This window comes from Leiobunum rupestre, chromosome 4 (genome assembly GCF_980474605.1).
Source record: "Leiobunum rupestre chromosome 4, qqLeiRupe1.1.hap1, whole genome shotgun sequence".
Classification (NCBI taxonomy): Eukaryota; Metazoa; Arthropoda; class Arachnida; order Opiliones; family Sclerosomatidae; genus Leiobunum; species Leiobunum rupestre.
The window spans coordinates 58,668,401-58,685,726 of record NC_143387.1 but is presented as its reverse complement, the minus strand read 5'-3'; the positions used below and the strand labels follow the sequence as shown (position 1 = coordinate 58,685,726).

The 17,326-nt window shown below is 38.3% G+C and overlaps 4 protein-coding genes across 5 annotated transcripts in view; 2 read left to right on the top strand and 2 right to left on the bottom strand.

Moving 5' to 3' along the window:
- Positions 1-4,879: 4,879 nt before the first annotated feature.
- The window catches only part of LOC149948480 (beta-alanine-activating enzyme-like), a 341,035-nt gene continuing 328,588 nt past the window's right edge, over positions 4,880-17,326 (top strand). Inside the window, exon 1 of the mRNA XM_090173525.1 lies at positions 4,880-4,907. The gene's annotated coding sequence lies outside the window, so the exon portion shown is untranslated. The remainder of the gene's footprint in view (positions 4,908-17,326) is intronic.
- LOC149948489 (N-acetylglucosamine-6-phosphate deacetylase) lies at positions 5,936-8,906 on the top strand. 2 transcript variants are annotated; one of them, XM_090173520.1, is made up of 7 exons: positions 5,936-6,173; positions 6,237-6,376; positions 6,439-6,493; positions 6,629-6,852; positions 6,924-7,068; positions 8,322-8,451; positions 8,509-8,906. In XM_090173520.1, exons 1-7 carry the CDS (start codon positions 5,957-5,959, stop codon positions 8,774-8,776), a joined length of 1,179 nt encoding a protein of 392 aa, XP_090029646.1. In that variant the 5' UTR covers positions 5,936-5,956; the 3' UTR covers positions 8,777-8,906. The 2 variants fall into 2 exon arrangements, with proteins under 2 accessions (XP_090029646.1, XP_090029645.1); XM_090173519.1 differs by having other exon boundaries at positions 6,554-6,852.
- LSm-4 (COMM domain containing 5 Like Sm protein 4) lies at positions 8,741-10,012 on the bottom strand. Its single transcript, XM_090173522.1, has 6 exons — positions 9,753-10,012; positions 9,494-9,654; positions 9,404-9,432; positions 9,189-9,335; positions 9,044-9,119; positions 8,741-8,988 (listed from the first exon to the last, which is right to left on the bottom strand). The coding sequence occupies exons 1-6, from the start codon at positions 9,895-9,897 to the stop codon at positions 8,893-8,895; spliced, it is 654 nt and encodes a 217-aa protein (XP_090029648.1). The 5' UTR covers positions 9,898-10,012; the 3' UTR covers positions 8,741-8,892.
- LOC149948487 (fatty acyl-CoA hydrolase precursor, medium chain-like) lies at positions 10,322-12,952 on the bottom strand. The gene is made up of 2 exons (XM_090172070.1): positions 11,499-12,952; positions 10,322-11,392 (listed from the first exon to the last, which is right to left on the bottom strand). Exons 1-2 carry the CDS (start codon positions 12,935-12,937, stop codon positions 11,008-11,010), a joined length of 1,824 nt encoding a protein of 607 aa, XP_090028196.1. The 5' UTR covers positions 12,938-12,952; the 3' UTR covers positions 10,322-11,007.

Here is a 17,326-nt window from a genome sequence, read left to right as displayed (position 1 = left end):
TGAAAAATTAGTGTGTTCATTTTCAAATTTCACAATGGTTCCCTGAACAGTATGTACACGCGCTGTACATTCCTCCTTCATCGTGCATTGCCAGTAAGTCAAAAAATATTGAAAAACCATCACACATTTAACTATTAACCGATTAGCAATAATTGCTTACCTTTACGCCTTTGGTTCATTCTTTTACGTATTCGTGGCTCTCGTAAATTAGTTTGTTACGTTCTCGTTTACTGCACAATTAAACTAACATTTCTACTGACTTGTTAAGCCAATGAATATCTATGGACAACTGATAAAGTTCATTAAATTTTATGGAGTGTTTATAGTAAAAGTATTTAAATATTTAATATAGTAAAAGTATTAAAAACAGTTTGTTTTAAAAAATATTTTTATTATATAGACACCGAAACAACCTAGCCACCGAAACGTCCGTCACCCATTGGCGATACACGATTTTCGGTTTTATACTTTTATAACCTAAATATCCGTATAAAAAAATCAAAGCTAAAAATTAATAATGCCCCTTATATAAAACTATTTTTCCTTTATATTTCTTTACCACTGAGGCGCCCCTGAGACTTGGCACCTGGAGCGGCCGCTCCGTTCGCCCTATGGTAGGGCCGGCCCTGCCTAGCGTTAAAATGAGAGCTCTGAGCTGTAATCACCCAAAATTCAGGTGATTGGGCCATAGCGCGGCAGCACGTGATCGAAGTTGGCCCTGTCTCGAGAGACCGAGCAGCTCGAATCAATCCGCGAGCGGAGCAACGAGCAACACGTCAATTTAAGACGTGAATCCCTCTCGGAACTGCTCCCTTTTCCCCCCAATGGAACACTTTCTGAGCGATTCGACAGTGCTCGGAAAGTCTCTATGGAAAATGTTAAAAGATAATACCAAAGACTATATAAGCTATCGCTAGCGACAGGTATTATAGTCCTTGATTCGAACTTTCCGATTTACGGTTTTGTGAAGCGATTACCCACTTCCGACGCATGAACTCCGAAAACTCGAGCTTCATAAGTTGGTGTATTATTATCACAGTACAGTGTGAGAAATAAGGCACTATCACAGGCCAATCGCCAGTTTAAAAATTAACTGGACCAGTTTAAAAATTAAATGCTTGGGGTGTTAGTGGCCCTGGTGAATTAATTCAAAGTTTTTCCCTTCAAGATTTTAGTTCATTAAAAAATACTATATTAATGAAAGCCTTATTTCTCAGCCTGCCACAGTAAACCATGGAGCTAATTTTTTCGGAGTTCCAGTCTTTGCCTCTATCATAGCCGTCTGTAATACAGGCCATATTATGAACAATAATTTTTTTTAATCTGGTTCTTAGCTTCCGCATTTGAGAACCGCCAGATGTCGGTAATATGGAGAAACAACCACCCGTGTGACGTCAGCTTGCTAGTCAACTGCTGCATTTAAACGGTGGTGCGTGTAATTTTTCAAACGTTTTAATACATCAAGCTAAGGCTTATTTGTTTACTTTCTATTATAACGTGCAATTGACATGAAAGAAATGTCTGCTTTTATTTAGTTCCAACATGGTTCATTATTGTTTGATCAAAAATTGCTTATCGACTAAAAAGCAAACTGACGCTGCTTTAAAGGGGCTCCAAAGTTCAGTAGCAAAATGTGTGTACAGTCAGTAAAGTGCGAAATTTACGGTTGACTCTGCCCGCCTCTGCCAAAGATAATTTAAACTTCGTACCCTAGATTCGAAATCACTCTCTCGCGCGTTTCCGATAGCGTTTACCCACTTCCCGCCGGAACTCAGAAAAAAATTCGCTCCAATGGTGGCGCACTACTGCCATCTAGGGATAGAAACTAATTTTTTTTGGAAGTTGCGGTGCGTAATTTGACGCGTTTTGCGTTCAACTCGAAGTTTTAAAACATGATGGACCACAATTATAGCACTAAAAAAATTTCAAATCGAAAGAAAAAACCTAGACTTACTAAAGGTGAGTAATATAATCTTACAAGCGATTCAAGCATAATTTGACTAAACTTAATAGTTCATTCAATTTCATTTACCATTTTAATAGGGTTCGTGTTTAACATCGACATTCTTAAGGAATATTTGACTGAAATTTTAGAAAATTCTTCAAGATTGGCATCATTACCGAAAGAAGATATTCAAGCACCAGAATTACCATTTGTTAAAGTAAGTTTTTATTGGAAATATATTATTTACAATTAAGCGTGTTTCTATAAATACTCTTGTTTTAAATAAAACAAATCTAGGCCTAAATATGGCGCCTTACCGCAACCGATGGAGCCGATTTTTCTGAGGTCACGTGCCGGAAGAGGGTAAACGCTTCGTAACAAAACCGTGAATGGGAAAGCTCTCAGTATTCGAATCTAGGGTACGAAGTTTAAATTATCTTTGCCTCTGCCAAGGCCGAGTGAGGGGTTGGGGGGAATGAAAAGGTCTGGTCCCGTTTCGCCGCTTTTCATTTCGCCGCCCAGAGAGTTGCGATTCGCCGCTGGTGCAATTCGCCGCCTTTCAATGTGAAAAGATTCAATTTAGCAATAAAATTTTTTATTAAAAAAAAATAATTTACATTTTACAATTGATTAAATCATCGACTACTTTCACTTCTTCTGACTTCTTCCTTTAAAACTTGAATTAGTTCAAACAGGGAGTACTCCCTGGTTCAAATATGTTAGGATGTGTGCGACTGACTTTATTATTAAGTGCATGGTGCCACCCTTCCATATTGTTGGTAGTAATGTTCTTTTACCAGAGTTGCTCTGTCAAACCTTGCATCAGAGTCATCTAGAATGATGATGATTAGCATTTTTTTCATTATACACTTTATCAATATCAACTAAAGTAACGAAATGGTACGATACATTTTTAGTCGGTTTTCTGTTCTCTGTCTTTAGTTTTTCTGGACTTGTTACCTTTGTAAATAAGCGCATAACCTCGCCTCGATGTTTCAATCAACTCTAATTTCGGATCGGAACTCATCAGCTCTTATATAACCATAATAAATTATAGTTTATTTTATTGAATTATCGTTATTTATCTTCCGGAATTTCAAACCCACTCGAAAAAATGCGTTATTCATTTTTTACTATTTTAAAAACTAATTAATATTACAGGCGGCGAAATGGAAGGCGACAAAATGGAAAGGCAGCGAAATGAAAAGCGGTGAATCGAACAAATTTTTGGCGGCGGATTGATGAGACGGCGAAATGAAAAGCGGCGAAACGGGACCAAACCAATGAAAAGCATGCTCAATTTTCTTTTCTTTTTACCACCGAACTTTGGAGCCCCTTTAACTAAAGTTAGTTTTCACAATTTCCTCAAAATGAAAAACTTCGACGGAAATGGGAACGGACAATTTTAGAAAAGATTTCTAATGACAATGAAAATAAACCAGTTACATTGAACTTAGACGAAAATCAGCGTTTTTGTAGTAAGCATTTCCAAGTTAAAATTTTGTACAAACATGTGCTGTGATATATTGTGATATTACTCACTCTATTCACTTGTTTAATATTTTTAAAATCAAATATATTAACTGATAAATTATTTTGCGATATATTCCCAATCAAAAATGCTTTAAGTGATAAAGTACTTTGCTATATTTTCATAACTACATTGATATTTTAAGGCTTAGGGTGAAGCAACATTTTTACTTTGAAAATTCCCGCTTCTTATTTACCCCATATTACCGCCATCTGTTGGATTTCAAAAGACCGTAATTCCGCCCTCTCGAATTTCTCTATAATATGCGAGATAATAGGCCAAAACGCCGGGAGTAGTGGCGTACTCCTGTAATCCCAAGCGTCTGGGAGGCAGAGTTTGTGGATGGCCGTGTGAGGACGACCACCAATCCGACACGGGTGTCCCCACCCCTGTCCCCACGTATCCCCCCGTTGGCGTGGCCGTTACACATATCTCGCCCTGATTAATCCGGTGGACGGGCGGACCACATTTGCCCCCCCCCCCGTCCCGCTCTCGCCTCAAAATCTTCGCCGGGCTCGCGGTCTTCTCAGACTCACTCAGCCCTTGTATCTTCCTTCCTTGAATAAAAAAAAATAATAGGCCAAAACTATTCGCTCGCTTTGTGACGAAAAGAGTACACCTTTTACCCCAAACTACCAACTTCTTCCATACAATAACAGCCAAACTGTATTTTAAAGTTGCTCGCTATTTGCTAAAAATTATTCCAAAACAAGCGAATAGTTTTCGCCTAATATGGCCTCTATTGACAACGTTACCAGACGTCCTATAATTATAGGAAAAATCTATAATTTTGCAAAGATAATATAACTACGTACCCTAGATTCGAAATCTCGGCGTTTCTCCATACCCCGTTTTTTCGTGAGGCTTTTACTGAGTTCGCGCCGGAAGTCGGAAAAATCGGGCTCCATAGCAGGGTGAGAAATAAGGAATTTCAATAGATAACCCAAGATTATATTACTCGCCTTTAGTTTTCTTTCGTTTAAACACATTTTTAGAGCTACAGGCGTGATCCATTATTGTTTTAAAACAATATAACGCAAAAATATCTGGTATCTTGAAAATCGCAAGTCAAAAACCACGGCGCAATTTTCAGCCCTGCCAGCTGCTCCATTTTTTCCGACTTCGCCGGGAACTCAGTAAGAGCAAAGATAATTTAAACTCGTACCCTAGATTCGAATACTGAGAGCTTTCACATTGACGGTTTTGTTACGAAGCGTTTACCCTTTTCCGGCACGTGACCTTAGAAAAATCGGGCTCCATCGGTTGTGGAACGGCCAACTTCGATCACACGCTGCCGCGCTATATAGCGCGTGATCGAAGTTGGCCGTGGTTGTGGTAAGGCGCAAACCATGGAGTGAATTTTTTCTGAGTTCCGGCGGGAAGTGGGTAAACGCTATCGGCAACGCACTAGAGAGTGATTTCGAATCTAGGGTACGAGTTTAAATTATCTTTGGTAAGAGCCTGCGATTACGTGAAAGTGCTTGATTTCGAATCTAGGGTACGTAGTTATATTATCTTTGAATTTTGCACAAAATTTTCGGTGTCCTATAATTTTAACAGTGTACTATATAAGACGTTTTTTCTGATTTTTCGATATTGATGACCTATAAATCCTATAATCTGAAAATCTCTTACTGTAAGCGTTAACAGACGAAGAATTTATCGGAACGCAGCCGACAAATGCGTTGAATAAATGTGTTTTTATTATTTTTTAATATTTTATTTGTTTTTATTTAAAAGGTTTTATTTAACCATACGTCAATGGGTTTATTTGAAAGTGAAATTTTATTAAACATCAGTGGTATCAGACTTGGAAATAGTGATATTTTTTACGGGGGCCCCGACCCCCTTACGTTTATTTTTATTTAGAGCCACTGGCCCAAGCGGGGGGGGGGGGGGGGGATTGGGGGAATTTTTTAAAATTAGGTAGGGAAAATAGGGAAATTAAAATTGGTTACGTTACTTACATAACATTTATTAACTTTAAAACAAGCAAGTATATTATATTATCACACATAATCATTTATAACGCTAGATCCCGCTCTTGTATAGGGTAGGAAAACAGTTTCAAAAACGGCGTATAAATCATGTTCCATTAATTTCCGTAACATGTTTAATAAATATTTTTTAATTAAACCCCCGTTTGAATGATTTATTTTAAGAGCCCACTGATTTTTATTAAGAGCCATTGGCCCCAAGACTCCCGCTAATTCCAAGTCTGAGTGGTATATCCCATGCAAAATTGAAATTACCGCCAAATACAATGTGTCCTATAATTTGAACTTGAAATCTATAATTTTTAGTCCTGGGGCCTATAATTTGATTTTGGCTATCTGGCAACGCTGCCTCTATTACAAACGGCTTTGCCTCTATGAACTTTGATAAACATGTCCAGATGGTAACCGCGTGGTTTTAGTTAATTTTCGGCCAGCGCGTGTCATATGTTTATAGGTAATCGTAGTCCTTGGCTAAATTAGAAAATGTCCATTTCTAAAATCGCTCCAAATCCTATAATCCAGTTTAAAAATTGCTATATATTAAGAAATCATGAAATATACAAAGAGGATTTATGGGTTCGTAATAAGAAAATTGTTAACCCCGAACCATTGTTTTTTGAAGAAAGAGTTGTAGCTGATTACTTGGTTGATTGTAAAGGTGCAATTATATCACCAGGTTTCATAGATGTTCAAATAAATGGTACTTAAGAATTGATTATTTAACTATTCAATTCATAAAAAATATTATTTTCTGTTTGTAAAGGTGGTTTTGGTGTGGATTTTTCACATGAAATAAATAACATAGAACAAGGAGTAGATAAAGTGGCCAATGGGATTTTGTTCCATGGCGTAACCTCATTTTGCCCTACTTTAGTTACGTCCAACGCTGATAAATACAGAAAAGTTAGATTTAAAGAATTACGTTTTAAAAGTCTAAACTAAAACCGTGGCAACAAAATTTTTAGATTCTGCCATTTTTAAAAAGAAAACCAGGTGGAAAACATGGGGCCACTGTTCTTGGTACATGAAGCTAAAACATATATTGACATGCACTTGAAGAAATGATTTAAATTGTTTCAGGTGTTCATTTAGAAGGCCCTTTTATCAATAAAGAAAAGAAAGGTGCTCATTCCGTACAATACATTCAAAATTTAGATGGAGGAATCAATGATATAGTGGATACCTATGGAACCCTTGATAACACCTCAATCATAACATTGGCACCAGAGTTAGATTCAACTGGAGCAATTATAAAAAAACTAGTCGAAAGAGATATAACAGTGTCTTTAGGTCATTCAATGGGTAACCTATCAGATGGAGAAAGAGCCATGAAATCTGGTGCATTATTCATAACCCATTTGTTTAATGCAATGTTACCTGTAAGCTTTATTTTTTTAATACGCACAATATATTCATATTTACCGGTAATGTTTTTAACACTTCCTTTTAGTTTCATCACCGAGATCCTGGATTAGTAGGACTATTAACAAGTCACAAAATTCCTGCAGGAAAAACCATGTACTATGGAATTATTGCTGATGGGATTCATACACACCCTGCAGCATTGAGAATTGCCTATAGATCCAACCAAAAAGGTATTTATTAATATTTTTATTCTCTAATACAAAGTTTTAACATTACATACTTGTTAGAGGGCTTTCATAAATTAAAGTATAAGCAGAGAGTTGCTACTGTTAAAGTGGTGAAAATTTTGAAATTTTTGTCATCTTTGGTGAAATTGTTCCCCTCCCCATAGAGTGTAAAGGGAAGTTTTTCAATATTTCGCTAAAGAGGAGTGATATGCCGATAATGAAGAGGATTCCTAGAGAAAATACTGCTGACATTATAGCTATTGCTACTAGATAACTTAGTTTCATTAACTTCTGAAAGCATCAGGTTAATGAAATGTCATAATTACTGTTGCAAAACGTTCAATAACTTTTTAATTCTTAAATGAGTATGTATCAGAAAAAAATGTAACAGTTGGTGAATGATTTTGGCTTTTGGTTGTGATGACACCAAAGGTATTAGACTATTTATTTAACTCATTTTTCTAATTCGTTTAACCAATGAAAGTTATTGAATGCGCACGTAGAAGATTCTTGTTAGCATCTTTTGAACATTGTGGTCTTCAACAACCTTAAGCAATTTGACAAACGGTAAAGCAATCAGAAGCAGCGGGTAATTTTACAACCTTGCTCTTAGAATGCAGCCATAGTTTATAGCGTCTTAAGTCGGGTAAATACCCATAGGGTAGGGTATTTTTAAATAGGTATTTACCCGGGTATTTACCACATGCACGGGTAAATACCCAAAACTAGGGTTTTTATGATTAGGGCGTTAGTTAGTATCGGGTCGAGTGGAGCTATCTGTTCCTCCTTGTCTACATCTTTTGCTTGGTTTGGGCTTATTAGGTAGGGCAATTTGGGCAAACTACATTTTTAAAAGCAGTTTTATATTAGTCAATTTTATTTCTAGCCTGGGAGTTATTCAAAGATAAAAATAAAGTTGTTGCTTTCATATATATTGCTGTAAGGAATACAAACATTCTAATGTCCACAAAATAACAAAGTATATCAGGAAATGTTTTAATGGCCCACATGAAATGAATAAAATCCTTAATTGCTCATGTTACTGTTAGTGTTAAGCCAGGTAATAAAATAGTCATGATGAGGAGTCTGTGGAGAGCCAGGGGCAGCAGAGACTGAACTTTCAAGTGATCATCCAGATAATGAATAAATAATATTTAATAGTTATCTCATATGTAATATTACTATGTTACATCACTAATTACATGTATGTTTAGTGTTCATATAATTAAATTGATATGGGAATCATAAAATTACAGGACTAGTCTTAGTAACTGATGCAATGTCAGCCATGGGTTTAAATGAAGGAATTCATTTTATTGGTGATCAAAAAGTTGAAATTAAAAACAACTGCGCTTACATTGCTGGAACAAATACCTTGTGTGGAAGGTATGGAATGATTCATAATTAATTTTGTGGTGTGTGTTAATATTTAATTAATTCCAGTATTGCAACCATGAATTTTTGTGTGAAAAACTTTCAAATTGCTACAAATTGTTCCAAAGTTGAGGCCCTAGAGTGTGCCACCCTGCACCCTGCTGAAGTACTTGGAATAGCCAAGCAAAAAGGAACCTTAAATTTTGGAAGCGATGCAGATTTTATTCTGCTAGATGAGGACCTCAGTCTACGTTCAACTTTCATTGCTGGAGAATGTGTTTGGCAACGAGATGATGATCCTAAGACCAGTTCTAAATTAATCCAAGTAGGATGTTGATTTAAATCTTGATTCTGCAGATGTTTTATATTTGAATGATTTATATATCTGTTTTAGGTAGTTACAAATGTTATTTTTAATACAAATTATCTTATTTGACAATGAAATATTTTTCTTCATCCCTTCAGTATATTTCTCTTTTCTATTTCTTCCATTTCTTTTAACAAATTTGCGACTGAATATCTTAACTGGGCAAATTTAGATGCAGAGACCTAAGAAATAATTAGGTCAAGCTCTTAAACAGCTAATACTAAAAATAATTAATACTTCGAATGTTTTAACTGTCCCATTTTTTGAAGTTATTTCCATTAGAACTGATGGTTCTAAAACTCTGCTTAAAACACTGGAGTGCAATGAATTGAATGAAAGGGGGTCAAAATATTGCTTAAAAACTTGCATACAGTAATATTACCTGGTAGAAATAGTGACATTTATCCTCCACCTTAAGTTATCTAATTGGGATAAATGGGGTCCATTTTCATAGCTCGCTTTTTCAACAGCAGCTTTTCGAGATCCAAACACTACACTAACCAAATCAGGCATAAATTCATCAGGGATTCTATAAAATGAAACTTTGATAATAAGTATTAAGGTTTTAATATGAAAGCTATTTGACTAAAGTAATACTTTAGTTCTTTCAAATCTTCTTTATATGTCTGCAAATACAAAACTCAAATTAATAACTGATATTTAATGGGAGAAAATTGAATCATTTACTTCTTGTTTCAGCGAAGATTCTGGTAACCGATATGCGCATTTTAAAAGTTGATATAAACCACAGTATATTGCATCAATATTTTCCGTTTGTGGATGCGTAGCTTTTAAGGCTTTATAAGATTCTTCATTCACAGGTTTTCCCTCAAAATCAGTTATAATTACTGTGAAAAAATTTTACTTTAATTTAGTTTTGAAAAACCAAGGCTTTAATGTTTAAGGGGCGTATCACTTTCGTTTTCGCGTTTTACTGAATACGTACGTTTAACTAATGATCGAAAAGTATGCTTGTCGACTGTTTTAAGTAGTTTTCCGAGAGATTTAATTTCATTTGAAATATGGGGCCCGATAAATAATGAACGTTCACTGGATACACTTGAACCCATACGCGTGTGATGAAGCGCCATGTTTTTTTAGTATTTCTAAAAACTGCTAAAGATGGAACCAGCGTCGCACTACAGAACTGTTTGTCGCCATGGAAAACGGTGTAAACTGCGCGGAAAATATAAACCGTACGTTTTTGATATTGAACTTTATTATTAAACTTGCTTGGCAAACAAAATTGATACCCGGTGATATATTTCACCTTGGAATAAGTTGTTTACAAATAAAAAAGATTTCCTTGAAAGCTCTTTTAGTAAATGTAAATAACAAGTTTTCTTGGCAAGTAAACTTTTATGATTTTAACCTTGGCGTTTTTCAGTATGAAAGTTATTTTTGAGCTATTTATTATTGAAATACAGAAAATTCTTAAAAACCTTTTTATTATTTTTAAAAAATATAATATTTTTATTTACACGAAGTTTTGAAAAAGGATGAACAATAGGATGAGACTAGTTATATTTACAAGATGTGGGTGTAGTTAATTTATACAAACTTAGGAAAACGATAGGTGCGAGAGAACTTCAAAAAGCCCTAAAACGCGTCGTTCAAATTTTTTTATAAACTTAAATGTTGCTTCACGTACGTGTGAAGGTAGAGTAACCTAGATTTGTTTGGGAAAAGCCCTTGAGCTTTTCTTAATCTATCTGGACTGGCACCTGACAATATCCCAATACATTTTCAATCAGGAACGCTTACCAAAGTCTTACCGCGTACTTACGATTTTTTTGTACTAGCATTTTTTTTAAAGTTTCAGAATTGACAAATATCGGAGGTGGTATTTTGGCACTGAAATTCAATAAGCTCCTTATATTATTACGTTAATTTTGGCGTTCAAGGTACTATCGACCAAATTGACTTTAGTTCTATAAGTTGAAACCCCGTTTGAGTGTCGGATCGAGTTATTCGCCCTATTTTATCAACGTAGTATTTAAACAGAGTAGTAGTTGCTTAATTAAAGATTTCGGTGAAAGCGTTCCGACAGTTGGTCGGCACACTCCGATAAAGAAAAGCGAGCAGAAACTCGATTGTTTCGTGGAGTCGCCTCATCTCGTAGATCACAATGGTTGTTTGGAAAACGCGCCGTTTTATAGACTATATATCACTGGCGAGCGCGGCCACCGTTCGTTTTATAGTCAATAGTCCATCAACATGCGATCCTTGTTAGTTCTTTTGTGCAGGAATAACGGGTAGATGGACAGTAAGACCACCAAGATCAAGGTCAAAGTGACCAATGTTAATAGGATGTATTCCGTGGTTTGCACGCTCATGAGAGTGCCCACGATGTAACCGGCGGTCCTGTTGGTGATGACCGCCTCGAGTTGTCGGACATCGTTTTTAACTTCCGCGCTGGATAAGACGCCCGCCATCGTCGGGATGACGGAGTGCCAGAAATTGACCGCGCGATCGTGGCTATTCGATTTAATCGCTGGTGTCGTCGAGAAGCGGATTATCTGCCTCGACGATTGGTCGTACTGCGGTAGAATTTCTCTTAGGCCATCCTGATTGAAGCTAAACGACCTGCAATGAAGAAGTTATTCAAGGTCTCGTAGAGTATACTTCACGAAAGAACTCTTAGGAAAATTTCCTTTTTATCCGAAATAGTATTTTGAAAACGGCCACTTACCCGTTATTGGCGAATGAAGCGAAGGCTTGAATCATTTTTCGACTCAGATCTAATTCGTTCCTGGGTAGGTCTTCGTTTTTGTGGACCAGTCCCAGCGAAAATAGTATGTCATCTCCGTGCGCGGCCCTGATGAATTGCGGGTGGATGGAGAAGCTCGGTCTGTGGTCGAACTCGTACATGTACACCTTGTTCTTTTTCCCGCGGCTGGCGAGGTACCTGGCGGCCATTTCCATTTGAGAGCTGATGTACATAGCCCCGCAAAAATCGACGTAGCTGTCTCTCAGACTTTGATTGGTTTTTCCGTACTCGTGCGAAGTTAAACGGTGGACGCTAGAGATTGGGTTGTTCTTGGTAAAATCCTCCATGTCTTTTCGGAGTAGATTGTCGAAATCGGTCCCAGTTAGTTGGTCTTGGATAACTTTGTCGTAATAGGTAGAATTTTGATAATAAAGAGACAAGAGACACAATGACCCTTCGTCGCTGTTGATTCCGATGGTAACGTCGACGTCGGTGACGCGACCCTTCTTGAAGGATTCCATCGGATCCTCGGTCAAGAAAATGCCGTCGACGATGGGTCTCCAAGGCATGTACACGGATTTCTCGAGCAACGTTTCGTAAGGAAGTTCCCTCATGCATTGAACGATATCTTGGTAACAACCCACCTTTTGGGCTAGGCTGGTAGCGAGCGTTTCCGGTTGGATATCGAAGATCCATCTTCCGGTGGCGACGCCGCTTTGCAGGATGGTTCTGTTAAAGAGGGCGGCGTGTCGATTCAAGGGACTGGCCATTTGCGCGGTAATACTCATGGCGCCGCTGAACCTGCCGAAGAGGGTGATTTTTTCGCTGTCGCCGCCGAAAGCCTCGATGTTGTTCTTGATCCACTTCAACGCCATTCGTTGATCCCAAAAGCCCAAGTTCCCGGGAGCTTCGTCGGTGCCCGTACTCAAAAAACCGAAGACGCCGACCCGGTAACTGAGAGTGACCACGATGACCTCTCCGAGGATGGCCAAGTAGCTGACGTCGAATTGCTGAGGAATGGCGTAGTTAAAGCCTTCTCCGGGAATCCAGACCATCACCGGCAGCTTCCGAGAGGCGATTGGGACGTAAGCGTTCAGCGCCAAACAGTCTTCGTTCATGAGCGTCTCGTTACTGTCGAGTAAAGGACTCAGGGTCTCCTTCAAATGCTCTCCTTGGGGACAGGCTGGTCCCGGCTTAGTGGCGTCTCTCATGAGGTTCGGCGTGTCGATTTCCGTCGGAACTCGGAAGCGTTCCGGTTTCGGGGCGTACGGGACGTTCAGAAATTTCCTCAAAGGTCCGTGGGCTGTCTGACTGGACATCCCCCGCAAGTAGCCGGATGTCGTGGACACTAGTAGCGGGTCCGAGTTGATTCGGGCCCCGCTCAGGGCTATCGAAAGCGTTAACGTTATTAAGCGGATCATTTTGGTAAGCGAGCCTTCGCGTCCTCGTCTTATCTGAATCGAGAGTTTGCGACTCGCCTCATTTTATAGGCTCCCGAAGCGAAGGGGGCCGCCAATTTGGAGAGGGGGAGGAAGTCGAGTATTTCCGAAGAACCGATTGGATCCATCCGCGAGAGGGAAGTTCCGACGGAGGGACGGAAAGCGAGCCTCCGCGCCTAACTGCCCGCGTGTCTAGGCTGTATTGTATTCTCTTTTCGGGTGAGCAGCCTCTCTTCTCAGGTGGGCCGCGAAGTGACCCAATTCCCGTTTTGACTAACAGCCGGCGCCACTTTCTCGTACCGAACGAGATTAACGTCACCGATCTCCCGCTTACACGCGCGTTCTCATTCACGGCCAAACGACTTCATTTTATGAAAATTAATTTGAACCGGCGGGGCCTGTACCCTTTGTCTTAAGATGGAAAGGGGCCCGATGAGGCGTAGCTGGGATTTCGGTTCGGAAAATGGGGCCCCCCATTACCCCAATTTCAACCCTTTCCGATACGCTTTTTGGGGGTCACAGACCCATTGCGTTAGTAACTGCTAAACTTTCACGAAAGCGTCCCGCACCGATGGATGGCTTGGCCTCCGTGAGAATCTTCATCCTTACCAAGTTACCACTGAACTCCGTTTCCGGCTGCGAGACCACGGTGCCGACGACAGAGTTTCTCTCGTATTATATAATTGGAGGAACATGACCATTCAGGAATTTTCCGTTCGGGGTTCATTTTTTGGGTACTACCACGTTTAATCTTCGAAACGTATTATCAGAAGTGTATCATTGCCGTTAAAAAACGAAACAAGTACCTTGGCAGGCTGTAGGCATTTTTCAACGATCTCGACAAGTCACTGTCATGGATTTATTTTGGACAAATCAGTGAGAGCCCGCGAAAGTGCATATTTTGGGTGAATAACGTTAGCAGTAGAGGGAGTTTGATACGTTTCTCGTATAAGGGATATTATACGCTTCTGGAATTATTATTAGTTTGATAAGTTCTTGAAAAATTTAAGCGTCGAATTTATGGACGTGTTATATCAAAGGATCAACACTCAAAATCTATCAATTGAACAAAGTTGAGAAGTTTTCAGTGAAGCCAATGTTATTTTAAGAATATTTTCGAGATGAGCGTTTCGTGAAGAGACCAAAAATAGAAGAGTTTGCGAGGCTGGTGAATTAGATTTATTACCGTGACGGTACTTATCAATGACTAATTTGACAATAAAAAAAATATTTTTTTAAATGAACTTGCGCGAGTCTCTTCTTTCAAAGTACCGTAATATTTATCACTATGTAATATTTAAGAAGGTAATAAATGTTGGAAACATACTTTAAGTCAAAAACGCTTAAAATTATATCGTCATTTATATAATACTATAATTCCATATTTTAACCTATATTTTTACATCACATTGGATGAACTCGAAATGATGACCAGACATTTATAATATATCTCTTAGAGATCAGTATTAATCTTGCTATCCTGCTAATGTTATTCGCTTGAAACACGTACCTTCGCAGGTTCCCGCTCATTTTTCAAAGTAGCTTTCGGGATACAAAAAATAGATAGGCGGAGTAATACACGGAAACCGCCCTAAAGTTTTTTGCCTAATACTCAGTGACCGAAGAGCAACTAAGGCGGTATTCGGGTTATAATAGGCTTTCCGTAAATTCGCTATGACTGCCTAACTTGGTCTTGAGATAATTCATACAAGTCTATGGACGAATTCATTAGCTCTCTTCAGTGGCGTAGCGAGGGGGGCAGCCCCCCAAGCGCCGGTGGCCAGGGGGCGCCAAATTATGACTGATGATGATTAGGTTTCCTTTGAAAACCAGGTAAATAACTGCGCGATGGTGGCAGCCAGGGGGGGGCGCAAATTTTAGTTTTTGCACAAAATATCCTCGCTACGCCACTGGCTCTCTTTAGTGGGAGAGCCGGGAAAGCATAGTAGAAGGGGGGGGGGCGGTTAACAAGAAGGCCACGTTGTTTTTAGAAATGTCTATTTCAAATTTATCGTCGTCGATGATTGAGAACGCGCGTTATCCGTTATTGGCGCATCCGGCGCTTAAAATATGGCGTTTATCAGTGGGCTCTCCGTGTTTTTTAAATCGGAGGTTAACAAAACTCGGAAGGTTACGTAAAAACTCAAAATAAAAAGTGTTCCGAGCGAGGCAATGGCCAGATCCAAGGTTAAACGTCCCGTCAAGGTTACTACGCTACTCGAGATCTTCTAACGAGCCGATTAACACTTCGCCGGAGCCCTCGCACGAACGACCCGCTTATCTTCGACGGATATTTTTGTACGATTATCTAGTTTCGCCTAGTTTTACGGTGTTTGTTTTTTGCTCTATTCTTGTTAACAAACTAGGGAGACTTTCTAAAAGGGAAGTTATCTGACAAGTTATGTCAGATTACGGTGGAGTTTCTTTTTTTGGGTTAATAGTACTATTTTTTATTATTCGTGGTTGTTTATCTTATTGAGTTTCATTGGATTTAATATTGGAAATCCCCGTTACTACCATTACAATTGGGATTTTTGTTTTTGATAACCGTTGGAAAATCCCCTTAAATGTCTTCGGGTCACTGGGCTCTCTTTAAGAGACGAGCTCCCTTTGGATATACCCTTCAACGTTAGCAATGGAGTTTAATCATAGAGATTGAATGGTTTCCATCGGCAATTTCATTAATGCCGAGGAAACGTATATAGCTTTTTGTTAGGCTTAATAAAAGTACTAACTATAGATCATATTTTACACCGTTTCTCTCCCTTGTTTTGCGGTTAATGACGTAACTCGCCTTTGAAAGCATTTCAAATACAATGTACAAATTGGACACCTTTTATTCGTAAAACTACATTGTATAGAACCTTTTATTAGTAATACTTCATTGTATAGAACCTTTTATTGGTAAAACTACATTGTATAGAAACTTTTATTAGTAATACTACATTGTATAGAACCTTTTATTAGTAATACTTCATTGTATAGAACCTTTTATTGGTAAAACTACATTGTATAGAAACTTTTATTAGTAATACTACATTGTATAGAACCTTTTATTAGTAATACTTCATTGTATAGAACCTTTTATTGGTAAAACTACATTGTATAGAAACTTTTATTAGTAATACTACATTGTATAGAACCTTTTATTAGTAATACTTCATTGTATAGAACCTTTTATTAGTAATACCAGGAATTCATACCTCGAACTTGGAATAACTATCCGGTCGTATTCCCTATGGTAAGATCTCGGGGACCGTTTTCGGTGACGTGTTAGAGAAAAAATCGCCCTGTCGCACGCGTCTCCTCTCTTTAGGAGTTTTTAACCCGCGCAACCTCCCGTTTTTACAACTAGTTTTGTTGTCGTCTGGTCTTCAAGTTCGTCTATTTATGTACCGTTTCGATGGCGTCCAGTGTGACTTCCGATGCCTTTTGCATATTTGAAGCAGCAATTAAAAAAACCATCGACCTCAGTGGCGACCTGGAATCATGTAATCATTATTACGCGTAAAGATTATATTTTCCTTCCTCCAAACCCAAAGCAAAGGCCTTATGATGAACATTTGGATTCGATATGGAGCCTATTGAACTGTTACATAAATCCAATACGCATTGTAATTACATCTATCGGTCTTAGAGCAAGTCTTCAGGTCGGTATTGAAAGTTACTATATAGCAGGGTTGGCAAAAACGGTTTTTGCCGGGACATGTCGGAAAAACTGGAAAAAAGTGGAAAAAACTCTTTTCATGCTAAATTAATCATTGATATATCTATTAAGTGACTAATTTGGTCATTGCAAATAGGAGAGATGAAAAAAGACCAGAAGAAGAGTGAATAGAATAGAAGAATATACTGCTTTTATTATTTATTTTTTATTGAATTTTGCCGCTATAGAGGTGGAAAACCATGGAAGTACGATTTTGCACACGGTTTTTGACAGGTAAACAATAGGTGGAAAAATCGTTTTTTCTACCCTTGGCAAAATTGTGCCAACCCTGCTATATAGAGCCTGTGTTCGTCTATGCCAGTACCACCAACTTCAAGTGAACTTACTCAAAAGAACATTGATGATACAACGTTCCATGAGCTAAACTGGACTATATCTGCCAAATTAATGAAATTATTTGATAATATTTCTATACGTGGAGGTTTTCGTATTTGCGAGGGATTTACTGAAGCTGAGTTATTTATAAATACACCTAATTACTCAAAGCCCATTTCATAATACTTACCACCTTTCATAAATATTTAATTTTATAACCATGGTGGAAGTTCTATACTAAATTTACAAAATTATTGCACGACGGATACTTCATGGTTCAATATTTTATTAAAATTAAAGGTTTACGCTAGCTTTCGGGTCGAAACCCC